Source organism: Eptatretus burgeri, chromosome 11, assembly GCF_056783735.1.
Source record: "Eptatretus burgeri isolate ZD-2024b chromosome 11, Ebu_testis_v1, whole genome shotgun sequence".
Taxonomy (NCBI): Eukaryota; Metazoa; Chordata; class Myxini; order Myxiniformes; family Myxinidae; genus Eptatretus; species Eptatretus burgeri.
Genome location: NC_140971.1, coordinates 52,314,211 through 52,331,092, shown reverse-complemented (window position 1 = coordinate 52,331,092; position 16,882 = coordinate 52,314,211). Strand labels below are relative to the sequence as shown.

The 16,882-nt window shown below is 42.6% G+C and overlaps 1 protein-coding gene across 3 annotated transcripts in view; it reads left to right on the top strand.

Annotated features, from left to right (window-relative positions):
• Positions 1 to 1,219: 1,219 nt before the first annotated feature.
• The window catches only part of PRDM6 (PR/SET domain 6), a 98,138-nt gene continuing 82,475 nt past the window's right edge, over positions 1,220 to 16,882 (top strand). The window contains exons 1-2 of one of the 3 annotated variants that reach the window (XM_085846437.1): positions 1,221 to 1,522; positions 7,662 to 8,116. In XM_085846437.1, the coding sequence (XP_085702563.1) occupies positions 1,476 to 1,522; positions 7,662 to 8,116 (502 nt within the window). In that variant the 5' untranslated portion in view covers positions 1,221 to 1,475. Of the gene's footprint in view, positions 1,523 to 7,661; positions 8,117 to 16,882 lie in introns of all 3 variants that reach the window. The other 2 variants (XM_085846436.1, XM_085846439.1) reach the window with 2 other exon arrangements.

Sequence of the window (16,882 nt, the reverse complement as noted above, 5' to 3'; positions counted from 1 at the left end):
GGGAGCAGCCGAAAGAAGATATATATATATATATATATATATATATATATATATATATATATATATATATATATATATATATATATATATATATATATATATATATATATATAACCTCCACCATCGAAGATTGGAGGTTACTGTTTTCACCCCTTTCTGTTTGTTTGTTTGTTTGTGAACAGTATTACGGAAAAAACTCCTCGACGGATTTCGACGAAACTTTCTGGGGGGATTAGGTATGGTCCAACGATCATGCCATTCGATTTTGGACTTGGTTCAAAATCCAATATGGCCGCTGTGGCGGCCATTTTTAAAAAATATTTGAATTTTTTTTTTGCATTTCTTCATGTTTTAAGTGATTTCCAACAAAAAACATGCCAAAATTATAATTGCGGCTGATTTTGGAACTTCAGGTGGATATACCCACGTAAAATCAATTTCTGTCTCAAGGAATCCAGTTATGACGAATGAATTGAGTATGTAAAAGTTAAAAGTAAAAGGGAAAGTTGCAAACTACAACTCTGTGAGCACTGTTGACGTCAAATTGAATGAATAGGATATCAGGTTCACTTGAGTGACCTAACAGTATTGGCGGCAGAGGTTTTGCACTCTACCAAGTGCTCCCCCTCCAGTTGTACATGTATTGATGATGCATTCATTGGTTTTATACATTCACCCGTGTTATGTGGCCACTTTAGGGCAGTAACTTTTGTAATGAACTAGTTTCAATCCAAGAACGAACACACACACACACACACACACACACACACACACACACACACACACACACACACACACACACACACACACACACACACACACACACACACACACACACACACACACACACACACACACACACACACACACACCTCTGTCTTTGATCGAGTGTGGAATCTCTTTCGAGCTAATCATGATTCGAAGTGGACACAACCACACGTTTACACAGACGTGGTTAAATGTCAGCACGTGTGGTGGTTTAAAAACACTTACTGTACTTGGTGGTGACGGCACCAGCTACGTGTGTATTAAACCGCATTGAAGGCGAATTTTTTAAAGTTTGTCTCGGATCGGATCGGATCGGACCGGATGGGCCCATTTAGGGGTTTCGGTGCAACGCAACAAACAAGTGTCTGTAAGTGAGAACCTCGTGAGGACGGGCACGACGGCAGCATCCCGACTACCCTCGAGCCTCCTCCTCCCTGTTCCCATCACCTTGAAGCGTCGGCAGTGCGTCCAGCACAAGCGGAGTTGTCGCGTTCGGTGAGTTCGAAACGCCTCGTTGTGAGAAAGATTCGGAGTCTCGAGGACAAAAGGGGCGGGGCGAAGTTTGGCATGGTGGTTTGGGGGCGGGGCGGGAGGCGTGGCCGAGATGTTGCACACTCCCGGAGCCGTCCCGCCCGGAGCGCACGGAGGGGGTGCTTGAGGATCGTGCGCACCATGTGAGATGCTCTCGGAGTACTCGCGGGGCCGGAATGACCTGCGCGGCTAACATGGCTCAGCGAGCCTGTCTCGAACTCAGGTACATGTGGCGGCTACACGTACGGGGTCGTACGGGGTCGTGCGGGGTCGTACGGACTACGTGTCCGTCCGTCTATGTTGGTGCGAGTTTTTGTTTTTTTTGTTTTCTCAAGTCGGGACTGAGATGCGAGTTAGTACTTAATATAGGTCTTGGGAGTTTACATTGTCATTACCGTATCCATGACAACACGAAGGTAATTCCGATTCTTCAAACAAGCCAACTCGCACTCCTCACCCACGTCACGGAAAACGCCGAACTCAGCCACTTCTCACAATTCATAAAAAAACAAAAATCACCTCGCACAAAACTACCTCACAAGCTACAACCTCACGGTACCTGTTAGTTCATCCGTCTCGCTCAACACAGCCCACTCTCTTCACAATTCATACGCCTCATAAAACTCACCTTGCACACGACGACGCACTCCAAACGCACCTTGCACTACTCACTTGCACAAAGAAAACTTTATAGTGATATCCCTCATTTCACTCACCTCTCGTATCTCATCACACGTCACACCGACATGGTAAATATCACCACACAAAATAAACTTCGTATTCATACTCACAAACATCCATTACACTACACACCCGCAAACACCCATTACACTCCACACTCGCAAACATCCATTACACCACACCTGCAAAGATCCATTACACTCCACACCCGCAAACACCCATTACAATCCACACCTGCAAACATCCATGACACTCCACACTTGCAAACACCCATTACACTCCACACCCACAAACACCCATTACACTCCACACTCACAAACATCCATTACACTCCACACCCACAAACATCCATTACACTCCACACCTGCAAACACACGTTACACTCCACACCCACAAACACCCATTACACTCCACACCTGCAAACACACATTACACTCCACACCCGCAAAGACCCATTACACTCCACACCTACAAAGATCCATTACACTCCACACCTGCAAAGACCCATTACACTCCACACCCGCAAAGACCCATTTCACTCCACACCCGCAAATACCCATTACACTCCACCACCCGCAAGCACCCATTACACTCCACACCCACAAAGACCCATTACACTCCACACCAGCAAACACCCATTACACTCCACACCCGCAAATAACCATTGCACTCCACACTCGCAAACACCCATTACACTCCACACCCGCAAACACCCGTTACACTCCACATCCGCAAACACCTGTTACACTCCACACCCGGAAACACCCGTTACACTCCACACCCGCAAACACCCGTTACACTCCACACCCGCAAACACCCGTTACACTCCACACCCGCAAACACCCGTTACACTCCACACCCGCTACACTCCACACCCACAAACACCCGTTACACTCCACACCCGCAAACACCCATTACACTCCATAATCACAAACACCCGTTACACTCCACACTCACAAACACTCATTACACCGCAAAACACCCGTTACACTCCACACTCACAAAAACCCATTACACTCCACACTCACAAACACCAGTTACACCGCAAAACACCCGTTACACTCCACACTCACAAACACCCATTACGCTCCACACTCACAAACACCAGTTACACCGCAAAACACCCGTTACACTCCACACTCACAAACACCCATTACACTCCACACTCACAAACACCAGTTACACCGCAAAACACCCGTTACACTCCACACTCACAAACACCCGTTACACACCACACTCACAAACACCCATTACACCGCAAAACACCCGTTACACTCCACACTCACAAACACCCATTACACCGCAAAACACCCAGTCGCAAAGCACACCAAACCCACCAGAACAATACTTTCCACAAAGGGGGGACTAAATTATTTATTTATATGTACATATACTCTCTACTGTACTTTCCATTTCTGTAAATGTTGAAGTTTATAGTTCTCTTCTTTGTTTGGTGGTTTATTTTGTTTACATGTTTCTCATATTATTTCTATATTATAATATATATATATATATATATATATATATATATATATATATATATATATATATATATATATATATATATATATATATATATATATATGAAAGCATTATTTCTTATACCTCGATGTGCTTGATGTTTTATTTGTCCTGTTTTTTTTTTTTCCAAACGCATTATAGAGTTTCAATGCATAGAAAACATCCGTGTAAATATACAGAGTGATGTAGATAATGCACAAGTAAGAACGATGTAATTTTTTTACATAACCAAGGTATACAAGACAACACCAACGTACACTAGGTAATCTTTTACGAAGAACGTTTCTGCTGATCTCACGTCTGATGACGTAACGATTGGACATTAATATATGGAGTGATGTGATGAGTGAGTGCGTGATATGGATCCTCACGACTCACCATGAGATGGGTCCACACTTTTCATGAGATGAGTCTATATAATACAACGTACCGTTTGATGGATCTACACCAAACTCTGTGAGATCAACAGATGTGATCAAACAAAAATTCATTAAAAGTCGGATGAATGTCCTTTGGTTCTCTCTTCCACCCTCATTAAGCTCATCTCATGCAAGGATGTTTATTACAAAAAAATTATATATATATATATATATATATATATATATATATATATATATATATATATATATATATATATATATATATATATATATATATATATATATATATATATATACAGTATATGAGTGAACACGACCAGTCAAAAGTTTTAGAACACCCCCATTTTTCCAGTTTTTACTGAAATTTAAGCAGTTTAATGTTTCAATGTACTCTGAAATTAATGCAGAGAACAAATAAACAATTGCAGATAAAAAAGAAATCATGGATCGTTTTGTTGAACAACATTTAATCCAAATTTTTGACTCATCAAAGTAGCCACCTTTTGCAGATATAACAGCCGAACATACTCGTGGCATTCTTTCTCCAATGGAAATCAAATATTGTTTGGAAAGTTCTTCCCAACAATGTTGCAGAAGTTCCCACAAATGTGTTGCACTTGTAGGTTGCTTTGCTTTCACCCTTCTGTCCAGTTCATCCCAAACCAGCTCAATGTGGTATAAGTCTGGATACTGTGCTGGCCATTCCATGATATGAAGCCTACCGTCTTGTTCTTTCTTCTAAGGTAGTTCTGACACAGCCTGGAGGTATGTGTTGGGTCGTTATCTTGCTGCGGATGAACCCCTGACCAACTAGGCATAGACCAGAGGGTATCGCATGGTACTGCAAAATGCTGTGGTAGCCCTTTTGGTTCAGGTTGCCAGTCACTGTGCAAGTCGCCGACTCTGGATCCAGCAAAAGAGCCCCAGATCATCACGCTTCCTCCTCCATGTTTGACAGTTGGTGTCACACTGAGGAACCATCCTTTCGCCTGCTCGACGGCGAAACTCGACTCGACGGCGTACAAAAACCCTGCGTGATGAACCGAAGATTTGAAATTTTGATTCATCAGTCCATAAGACCTTCTTCCAGTTTTCAGTAGTCCACTGGCAGTGCTTCATGGCCCAGGCAAGCCTCTTTTTCTTATTTTTCCATCTTTGCAATGGCTTTCTTACTGCCACTCGACCTGTCAAACGTGCAGCTCAAAGTCTTCTCTTCACAGTTGAAACTGAGACTTCCTTACTTCATCTGGTGTTAAGCTGTGCTTGAAGCTGCTGTCCTGTGAGCCACCTATCACGCAAGCTGTTGACTCTCAGAAACTTGCCTTCTGATTGTGTTGTGGCTTTGGGTCTGCCAGACTTCTTCCTGTCAGAGTTTCCTCCAGTTTCCAAGTGCCTTTTGATGGTGGAGGAAACTGTACTCACTGACACCTTGGCTTACTTTGCAATTTCTCTAAAGGAAAGACCTCCACTTTTAAGGGTTAAAATGGTCTGTCTGTCTTTCTTTGTGAATTGTCTTTTTCTCGCCATTATCATAGCAACATACTACTTCCTGCAGTGCAATATTGCCCAAATAATGCTTCAGAGGGTGTAGCAACACAGTCTGTTCCAACACTGCTTTTATACAGACAGAGGGTTTGTTACTAATCACCAAAAGTTGGGATACCTGTCGGAATTGTTTGCATCAACTTTAAAGGCTTAATTTACTTTCATTGCTGCAGAACAGCTGCAGTTGCTAACCCATTACTTGTTCCCTGAAAAGGGCCTTTTTAGCAACTCTGAAATTTACTGTACATTATTTTTCAGTTTTTGGTAACCTAAACTTTTCTTGAACCTCTGGCAGTTTACCGCCTAGCTTTGTATAATTTCATGTTATTCACTGGACTTGAACTGCTTAAATTTCAGTAAAAACTGGAAAAATGGGGGTGTTCTAAAACTTTTGACCGGCCATGTATATGTGTATATATATATATATATATATATATATATATATATATATATATATATATATATATATATATATATATATATATATATATATATATATATATTGTACACACACACACATACACTGTCTTTCATTTTATCACCCTCTTCATCACAGGTAAAACCCTTTTCCGATCCGAGTTATAATTAAACATCCATTGGGAATGAAAAAAATTAATTGCTTGTGTGTGTGTGTATGTATATATATATATATATATATATATATATATATATCTTCTTCTTCCTCTTTCGGCTTGCTCCCGCTAGGGGTCGCCACAGCGGACCAACTGTCTCCATTTTGCTCTATCCTCCACATCTTCCATTGACACTCCAACCACCCGCATGTCCGCCCTCACCGCATCCATGAACCTCTTCTTTGGCCTTCCTCTTCTCCTCCTGCCTGGCGGCTCCATCTTCAACATCCTTCTCCCGATATACTCCGTTTCCCTCCTGTGCACATGTCCAAACCATCGCAATCTCGCCTCTCTCACTTTGTCTCCAATATATATATATATATATATATATATATATATATATATACATACACACAGCCTAAAATGACTATAACCAGAGCATTGGTACAACAACGAGAATTTTATTCTACAATTAGTTGGATATCACTTTGAACTGTTCCCTATAAATTGAAAAATCAAGGTGGTCTTTAAAGGGAAATCACATGTCATAGCATATCACATAACATGTATTATGGCATGCAGAACAGCATGTAATATAGCATGCATATTTGAAGCAAGTATAACATAACATGACGTGTTAATATAGTATGTATATCCACAGCATGTATAATATATATATATATATATATATATATATATATATATATATATATATATATATATATATATATATATATATAATATAGCATGTGGAACAGCATGCAAATTAGCATGTATATCTGCAAGTATAATATAACATAACATATGTCCATATAGCATTCATATCTGCAGCAAGTATAATATAACATCACATGTGTTAATATAGCATGAAAATGTGCAGCAAGTATAATATAACATAACATGTGTTAATATAGCATGCATATTTGCAGCAAGTATAATGCAACATAACATGTGTTAATATGGCATCTATATCTGCAAGTATAATATAGCATAACATGTGTTTAATATAGCATGTATATCTGCAACAAGTATAATATAACATAACGTGTTAATATAGTATGTAGAATAGAATGTATATCTGCAGCATGTATAATATGCGTTAAGTAGAACAGCATAATATATGGCATGTGTAATATAACTTAACATGTTGATATAGCATGTATATCTGCAGCATGTGTAATATAACTTAACGTGTTAATATTGCATGTAAAACAGCTTGTAATGTAGCACGTAAATAATATGTGCAACCATGAGCGATTTGCGGATAAACACGTGTAATAGTAAATGTATGATCCTATTACAAAAGTGAATTTATGTGAAGTTATGGGTCTGAATCTTCTCTTGTGAAGTGGCACTGAAGAGTGACGTTGCAAGCTCGTGCTGCCAACTGGTACGGTGAGTTGGTGCTGAAAGCTGATACTTGTGAGTTGCTGCAATAAGTGGTGCAGTAAGGGATTACTGTACGTTCCTGCTTCATCTGAGTTCATGCTGTAAGGTGGTGCTAATAGGTAGTGCTGTAAGTTTGTTTTCCCAGCCTGTGTTTCACCTGCTGATGTAAGATGCTGATGCAAGTTTGTACAGTGAGATGGTGCTGATATTTTGTGTTGTGACGCTGGAGTGGTAAGCTTGTGCTGTAAGTGATATCATCATTTCACCTTTGCAGCATCCACCAGGATCCTCGACGCACCATCTCCTGGCCTTTCCCGGGTGCACAGGGTGCGCTGCTCGCTCAGGAGATCATGAAGCCGACCGCGAGTTACCCGCCGACATTCCTAAAGCTCGATGCGACTTACATGCAGCACTGGGCACCCCTCTTTCCGGGGAACCTGGCGAAAGGCGACGCCGTGCCTCACCCAACGGAACTGCCTGAGCCGGGCTTGCTCCTGGCCTCCCGCGGAATGGCATCCCCGAGGGTTGCGGGACCTATGCACGGACCCCCGGCGAAGGCGCCTATTCTGGATCGTCGCACGTGTGCCTCTCCCTCCCCCCGGGAGGAGGCACCACCCCACGAGCATGTGCAAGCCTTACCCTTCACGGCAGAGGAGGTGGACTATTACCTGTATGGGCAGCAGTGCATGGAGATCATTCCGGTCAACAGCCATGACGATCCCAACATGCGTGAGTCGTAAAGATCGTAATCCTTCCATACACCTTCCGACCGTGGGGATCACTGAAAAAGTGTTCGAAACACGTTTGAATTTTTAGTTTACTTTCACATCCTCTCTACCTGCGGTAACTTTTATTATCCAGGTGGTTTGCATATACCATATACGAGGCATGATCAATAAGTACATGGCCTAGGGTGAAATCGCCAATTTACGGACTCGTGATGTTGCTCCCGGTCAGTTCTTTATACACCATTTTTCTGCGCCTCGTCAGGACATGTTCAAACCTTGTACGTACTTGACCGTGGTGCATTTATGGTACTGGTTCCAATTCTGGCTTGAGTACTAATTAATTATCCTTTGATGATTTGCCATGTTTTTTAAAAAACTGCTCCAAACGACCAATTAATCACTGTAAAACCAACTCACACAAAACGTGAACCAGGTTTGCCTCATTTAATACATTATTTTTAATATGATATATAAAACTGCGAAGCTTATCTGTTTTTACTTTTATTTTTATTTTTTATTTTCACCGTTAGTTTAGCATCTGAAAGTTTTCTGCCGAGTCAATGAACCTTCAATCCGTATACTTTACACAGGAGGCAGTTTACACAAACGTAGCTATCGGATACCATTGTTAGTGTTTAATGGTTGTAGTTGATCGTTTATACCATCACTTTCAGCGTGGGACTATCATATCGTTTATATTATATTGTTATAATTGGTATTGATTACTATTATTATATTATTATTTATGATACAAGATAACCTTTTTGAACACGAAGGCCCCATTATGAATCCAGGAGGAATATCTATACCTGGCTCAATCTTTTTACTGCACTTCATCGATAATTAATCACATCGATCGATGTCATAACAAGAGCGTGAGCGTGTGCCCGAAAGCAATCCCCACCTCCGGCGAACAATGATATTGTAACGGTCAAGATTTTAAATACACTTCATTGCGATTAGTCTCTCAACCCCCCACCCCCCCCCCCCAAACACCTCCTTCTGTAACAGGGGGTGAATGTTTATTTAAAGTGATAAAATGGTCCTTCAGCACTAATCTCCATCGATAGCTGCCAGGCCGAATGATCGATGTTAGGACAAGGCTCAATTAATTGCCGGCAGTTTTCTAAGAGCGCTCGGCGAATCGACTGCATCAGCTCGCGGTCGATATGGCGAGAGGAACGATCCATCAGTGGCGGGATTGGCCAGGCCTTGCTGGACCCTGCAGCAGTTTTCTCGGAGACGCGCTATCTGTCTTTCCTTAAGTCCACGTCGGCCCCATAATCTATAATTTCAACCACTTAGGAACAGGTGACACGAGCCTTTCACTCTGTTCTCGCCTTGAGAGCCCGAACTCGAAGGGTCGCGGTATTCGCGGGACTGATTGTAAACAAAACGACATGACGCGCCGCGGGCTTAAGAGCTCCCTTATTACAGAGCGCCCTGTTAGTCGGAATAAAAACGACCTCGTTTCTTGGAGTTAAAAAAACAAAACAAAAAACAATCCTCCCTTAAAAATCGGAACAATCGTCATTGTCCCACTCGAGCAGGCGATCGACCTGTTTTCCTCGCCCCTCAACGTGACATCATATCAGGTTTTCATGATGCAATACAATACCATGGCATAGTTTTTGGCCTTGAAATTTCCTTTTATATATGTATTTTTTTCCTTGCTTTGCAATTTATCTTAGAATGATGAATTGGAAACAAACTTTGACCTTTTCTTTATTTTTTTTTATAGCCGTTACAAAAGAAAACACGTTGAACCGAATCGTGAAATGTATATAAAACGTGAAATGATACACTTACTTCTGAATAAACTGTCGTAATTTGAACTGTGCTTTTGTATAAACAGATGTCTTCTCACCAAAAATGATTTATTCTCGTGAGAATTGTACAAATACAGCGTGTGTTTGATGACACTGCTTGCATTCATGCTTCAAGAGATATTTACTAAAGAAGGATTACAGCTTCGTCATTATAGATGCATATCTAAAAACACACACACATATACACACACACATATATATACATTATTTTTTTCCCTCCCCCCATAAAGCTGCTCCACACATGGATCAGTAACTGCTAAGATAGTTTTATGTTTAAAGTAAGAGCTTCAGTAACTTGTCAGCCATTAACAGATTATTTTTTTTTCTAACTGCCCGGATTATCAACTGAGCTTCGTAACCCTCTGTTCTTCATGGAGGTTTCAACCCTTTCAGCCCAGAACCTCTCCAAACAGTGGATCCACAACCTCGGCTGAGAAACTCACAATAGAACCTTTCTAATTGCTTTTAAATATCTTAGTATATGTGATTTGTAAGAAAAATTATTTCCTTGCAAATTTTATATATCAATAGATTGAAAAATATAACACCAGTTGACGTTTCTTGTATTATTATGAGTATGTCGTTGGTTGAGCTTTTTGAACGCCTCACGTGTATTGCTTGTCAGATCGGGGTTTAGACCTGACTGGCGACTTTCCAAAAATCATAAACTATTGCAGGAAAACAAACGCACTCAAGGAGGGTAAATTGGACTCTGTAAAGTGAACCATGGCCCGTCTGTGCTAACATCAGGTGTTTCCGCAGGGGGGTCTCGCTGCGTTTGCAAAGTTCACTCTCACAATTTAATGATACAGCTTGCTTATTGAGTACAGCTTGTGTTACCACACCCCGGAGCTGTTTATACATGGTGATGAAGAGCGAAGGATCATATCTCATGCTGTTGGGCCTGGTTCATATGCTGTTGGATATCTATTATTGCCCTTTTGAGATAACACTGCCAAAAACGTTTGGTTTAATGACTTTGCCAACGCTAATTTAGCGATCATCGTCTCGGAAAGCTATGCCATGGGATATGGTCGTGGAGGAAAGAGAATGCAATCATTTCTCGAGGTGCAACGACACTTTGCAAAACTTTTGTGACCGTATTCAGAAGCGTTATCACGATGCGTGTGTATTAAATGTTCGCGGGTGTCAATATCCTCTCGAAAAAAGAGCAGACAATCCTTCGTCTTAGAATTTATGGTGGGAATGTAAAAAGGTGCTTTAATAGCTACAGTATACATTATAAATGAATACAACTTATTTAATGTTATGATTGTTGAAGTGTGTGTGTGTGTGTGTGTGTGTGTGTGTGTGTGTGTGTGTGTGTGTGTGTGTGTGTGTGTGTGTGTGTGTGTGTGTGTGTGTGTGTGTTTTGAGTTCACTCAACCTCAGCATCACTGTGATGTCATTACCAATATTAATACCAAAGTTCAATTTGTTTGCAATGGTGGACCATGCTTGTTAAAAGATAATGCGGTAATCACTGTGATGGGATTAGATCTGTCGTGTTGCTGCACACAGGGCTTGAGCTCTGTTCATATATATATATATATATATATATATATATATATATATATATATATATATATATATATATATATATATATATATATATATATATATATATATACACGTGTGCGCACATACATATGTGTAAATTCAATGTGCACCAGTTAGACTTTTTTTGCAGACTCACAGAACGATCATCCAGAGTTTAAACAGATTAATACTTAATCTCATTTTAGACTTCATATGTAACGCATGCAATACTTCAGATGTTTTCTTCATGGAAAAATAATTTGATACTTCTTGTCGTAATCGCTGTTAATGAACATTTTAAACTTTTCATGGATGGATGTTATTCTGGCATTGCATAGTATAAACCACAGTTTGAAAGAGAAAAATCGAATTTGAAATCAAGGTCACACAATTAATGTGAAAATTTAAATCTCATATATATATATATATATATATATATATATATATATATATATATATATATATATATATATATATATATATATATATATATATATATACTCATACTTCTTTATCAGCCCCGTTTATTCACACCTTCCTGTAGATCAGCCGAGGAACGTTTTTGCCCCAAGTCTTTCATGAACCGGCCAGGTCTTACATTTGCCTGAAGGTGATTTAGGCAGGGATTTCTAATTGTTCAGGCTGTCAGTGATATCCATTCTACTCTTCTTGAAATACACCCATTTTATCCTTAATGTCCACCAATGACCAGTGCTGTTTGATGGGTCTGGCTTTACATCCGTTAGAGGGATATTGCACACATTGATGCATTGCGCTGCATGTGGAACACAGGGAGGTTGTCAGTTTATAGGCGGGTCGTGATTCTAACCCAAGCTAGACAGCTCAAAGGTGGGTCAGCATACCTCTGAGCTATTCTCCCAGTCCCTTAAAATCGAATTTGAGTAATTTTAATCTCACACCCATCCATCGGAAAGTTAGGCAAACTGATTTCAAAGTTGGAAAACGTATTTTGCTTGCGTCATCGTATAATGCAGTCATGGACATTTAAAACATGCGTGATCAATTCCTGCTGGGGGAAAAAAATAATCGACAAATAAAAAGTAGCTTTTCTAATTTCACACGTGAGTCTGTGAGACATGCATGTGATTTGTCCCATGAACAGTTTATCTTACAAGGAGAAGACTTGGCTGTTTCCACACCAGTAATACATTACAACTCAGGATATGTATGGAGGTGTATGATAGGTGCAAGAGGTTCATTCAGTCATCACAAGGAATTGTGCGATTAATGATGTTTGCGTCCACCATCCCTGGGTCAGATTGCGGGAGAGTGTGTCGGAGTGGTGCTGAGGTGTCGTCCACCAGACAGCGGTCTCCTTGGGTTAACCTGAGGCGGTCCCTTCGGGTGGGTGCCTGGAATGTCCTATCCCTAAGAGAGGATGATCACCTGTCTCTGTTATCATCTGAGCTCAAGCGTTTGGACATCGGGATTGCAGCTCTCTCTGAGGTTTGGAGACCGGATTGCGGCGAGATAATGGTGGGTGGTTACACCTACTATTGGTCTGGTCGCTTTGATGGTTACCATACCCAAGGAGTTGCTGTAGCTGTGTCCAATAAGCTGACCCCAATGATAATTGAGGTAACACCAGTCAACGAGCGTATTATGAGATTAAGGATTCGTCACTCCTTAGGTGTCATTTCCCTGGTCTCTGTTTATGCTCCGACTGAGGCGAGTGATCTCACCGTGAAAGACACATTCTACGCCACACTCGAGTCTGTGGTTGATCAGTGCCCCAGACGAGATACACTTCTAGTCTTGGGGGATTTCAATGCATCGACTGGAACTGATAGGGATGGTTATGAGGTGTGTGTTGGTCCCCATGGGTCAGGAACTATGAACCAGAATAGCACTAAGTTCCTTGACTTTGCAAGAAGTCATGGACTTAGGGTGGCTGGTTCATGGTTTCAGCGCCCACAAGCTCATCGCTGGACTTGGTATTCCAACGCTGGCGGTGTGGCAAAGGAGATTGACCATGTCCTCATTGATGGTCGTTGGAGGATGATCCAGAACTGCAGGGTCTACCGGAGTGCTCAGTTCCTCAATACTGACCACAGGCTTGTTGTAGCAACTCTAAAGCTGCACCTTAAATCCTGGAGAATGGTACCATCCCAGCCGAGGCTGGATGTTGCCAAGCTCAGGGATGAGAGAGTAGCTGAGGAGTTTGCGAACAGGCTGACTGGACACTTGGGGGGTCTGGGTGCTTTGGGGGGTCCTGAAGAGTTGTGGAGCGCCTTCAAGACCATCGTCCTTGATGTTGCCGGTGGATGTCTTGGAACTCACCACAGGGCAAAGAAGAATTTTGTCTCTCAAGGGACACTGGATACCATTGACCAGAGTCGCAGGGCCAGGCTGAATGGCAGAGCTGAGCTGTTCAGAGAGCTGAGGCGTAAAACTGTACGTGCACTGAGGTTGGACAAGGAGGCCTATGTGCGAGGAATCTGTGAGGGGGCAGAGCATCACCTGTGGACAGGTGATTCTCGTCCCGCTTACAGGGGAATTCACGCATTACGTTCATCCAAGCCCATCCCTCGGAGCACTGCAGTTCGAGCAGAGAGTGGTAGGCTCTTGACAGAGGTGTCTGAAGTGAAGGCCCGCTGGGCCGGTTACTTTAAGCGGTTGTACCAGGCTGATCCCCCAGCTGTCGAGTTGGACGTCAAGGGTGTTACAATCCCTGTTGCTGACCCACGAATCAACTGTGGTCCACCTTCGCTTGTGGAAACACGGGCTGCGGTGAACCAGTTGAAACGGGGCAAAGCTCCAGGGATTTGTGGCATCCATGCCAAACTTCTCAAGGCTGGTGGAAATGCTGCACTCGTGTCGTTTCATGCAGTTTTGTGCTCTGCCTGGAACACAGGCATCATCCCAACTGACTGGAAGAAGGGCCTTGTTGTCCCTCTCTGGAAAGGGAAGGGTGATCGCCAAGACTGCAACAACTACCGAGGGGTGACGCTGCTCTCAGTGCCGGGCAAGGTCTTTGCTCGGATAATTCTTGATAGGGTTCGCCACCATCTGCTTGAGCACCAGCGTCCAGAGCAGTCAGGCTTTACACCAAAGAGGTCAACGATTGACTGTATCCTTGCCCTTCGTGTCCTCACCGAACACAGACGAGAGTTTCGGCAGGGGCTGCTTGCAGCCTATGTTGATCTCTGTAAAGCGTTCAATTCAATGAATCGGGATGTCCTCTGGAGGATTCTTGGTCTTCGTGGGGTGCCACCAAAACTGATCGATCTGATGTCTGAACTCTACTCTGGTTCTGAGAGTGCTGTGAAGTGTGGTGGTACCACCTCTGACTTATTTCCAGTTGTTACTGGAGTTCGTCAGGGATGTGTACTTGCCCCCACACTTTTCAGCACTTGTATGGACTGGATTTTAGGGAGGATGTCGGAGAGATCAAGTTGCGGTGCATCGTTTGGGAATGTCAAGATCTCGGACCTTGATTTTGCAGACGATGCAGTCATCTTTGCGGAGACTTTAGACATCCTTTTGGGGGCCCTCGAAGTGCTGAATGAGGAGTCGGAGCCACTGGGATTACGGGTTTCTTGGGTCAAAACTAAGATCCAGGCTTTCGGTGACATCTTGGATGCTGCTGGCCTGTCTGTGTCTGTTTGTGGTGAGGATGTTGAGGTCGTGGAGAGATTCTCTTACCTTGGCAGTGATATTCATGTCTCTGCTGGCTGCGAGTCGGAGGTCAATAGACGTCTGGGTCGGGCCTGGGGAGTCATGGATTCACTGGATCATGAGGTGTGGCGCTGCCGGTACCTGTGCGGGAGGACGAAAGTCCGAGTCTTCAGGTCCTTGGTACTTCCAGTCTTGCTCTATGGGTGCGAGACTTGGACTCTGACCAAGGATCTGAGACGGAGACTTAATTCCTTTGGTACCAGGTGTCTTCGGAGAATCCTTGGCTATCGCTGGTCGGATTTTGTGTCCAACGAGCGGTTGCTGAGAGAGACTCGGATGAGATTTGTTACCTGCATAGTCCGTGAGCGTCAGTTGCGGCTGTATGGACATGTGGCTCGTTTTCCTGATGCTGATCCTGCTCACCAGATTCTCTCAGCGAGGGAGTCTAATGAGTGGAGGAGGCCAGTGGGCCGACCACGTGCCTCATGGTTGCAGCAGGTTGACCATCATCTCAACGAGATGGGGATGGGCCTGGCATCTGCCTGGGGGATGGCCAGACGGAGGCCCCTGGAGTACCGGCGGAAAGTGGACGCAGCGACGCGCTGTTCTGGCACATGCTCCCATACCTGACCTGACCTGATGTTTCAGTTTTGTGATCCATGCATAATGATTCTTTTGCGAGGGTAATGACAAAAGGGTATGACATCTGCTAGAATGTAATGACTGAGAATGATGTATTTCACAATTGGGTATCGGTTTAATTTGGACAAATGTGGCATCCTGGCCTCATTTGTGACTTCATTATCAGAAAGGAGAGAAACGAAAGTGTATTTCAATTCGACAGACGATCAATGCTGTGGTTCATGTCTCTTTTAAATATGTAAAACTTGTGCATATACCCATCAAGGATGGGTGGGTGATTGGATGGTATGGGATTTGATGGGACAAAACGGTAATACTACGACTCCATTACTACTGCTTCAATTCTGATGGATTGGCACTGATAGCGCCACCCTTTTAAATGCCATGATGTCATCCAGAGTGCCACATGCTTTTAAAAAACAGACATAAATCAAGCAATTGCTTAACCCCGCTTTTCGTTTCACTTGTGCATGATGAAAATTTACTTTTCGCTGAGCCGAACAGAATAAAAGGAGGACTTGTAAGGAAATGAAGATACCTGAAGCACATAGTAAAACATTGTTGACAAGAAATAGAGCAATCAGAGATTGCAGACCCTTGCTAGGACTTCTTTTGTGTGGCATTTGTGTCTTGGTGTGTTACGTAATTAATGAGACATAACGAGAACTGCCACTTTATAATTGCTGGAAGTGATGACCGGGTACCAAGACATCCCGCTTTGATGCAATCCGTCTTATATCGCAGACCTGACCCTGACCCATGCCGTTTTTAAGAAATGATTATTCATTGTTCAATTAAATTTAGAATGGGATTAAAATAAATCCATTTCAAATCAAATGGAAGACCAAGTAAGTACATCCCTGCATTGAAGTAATCAGAAGGAACCTGAACAAGCAAAAAGCAAAGTAGAAGTCATCAGGAGGAACCTGGAGAGGATTCAAATTTCAGCTGCAACTCTGCTACCCTCAAACCCATCCAGGCACAGCCAAGTTGGGGTTTATTCAAAAGATTAAAAAAAAAAATCTACATATAAAAAAAGAACACAGATCAAAAAATAAACTAATTCTGGCTGCCAGACCATTCGTCCGATAAATTTGAAATTTAAAACATGTATTCTC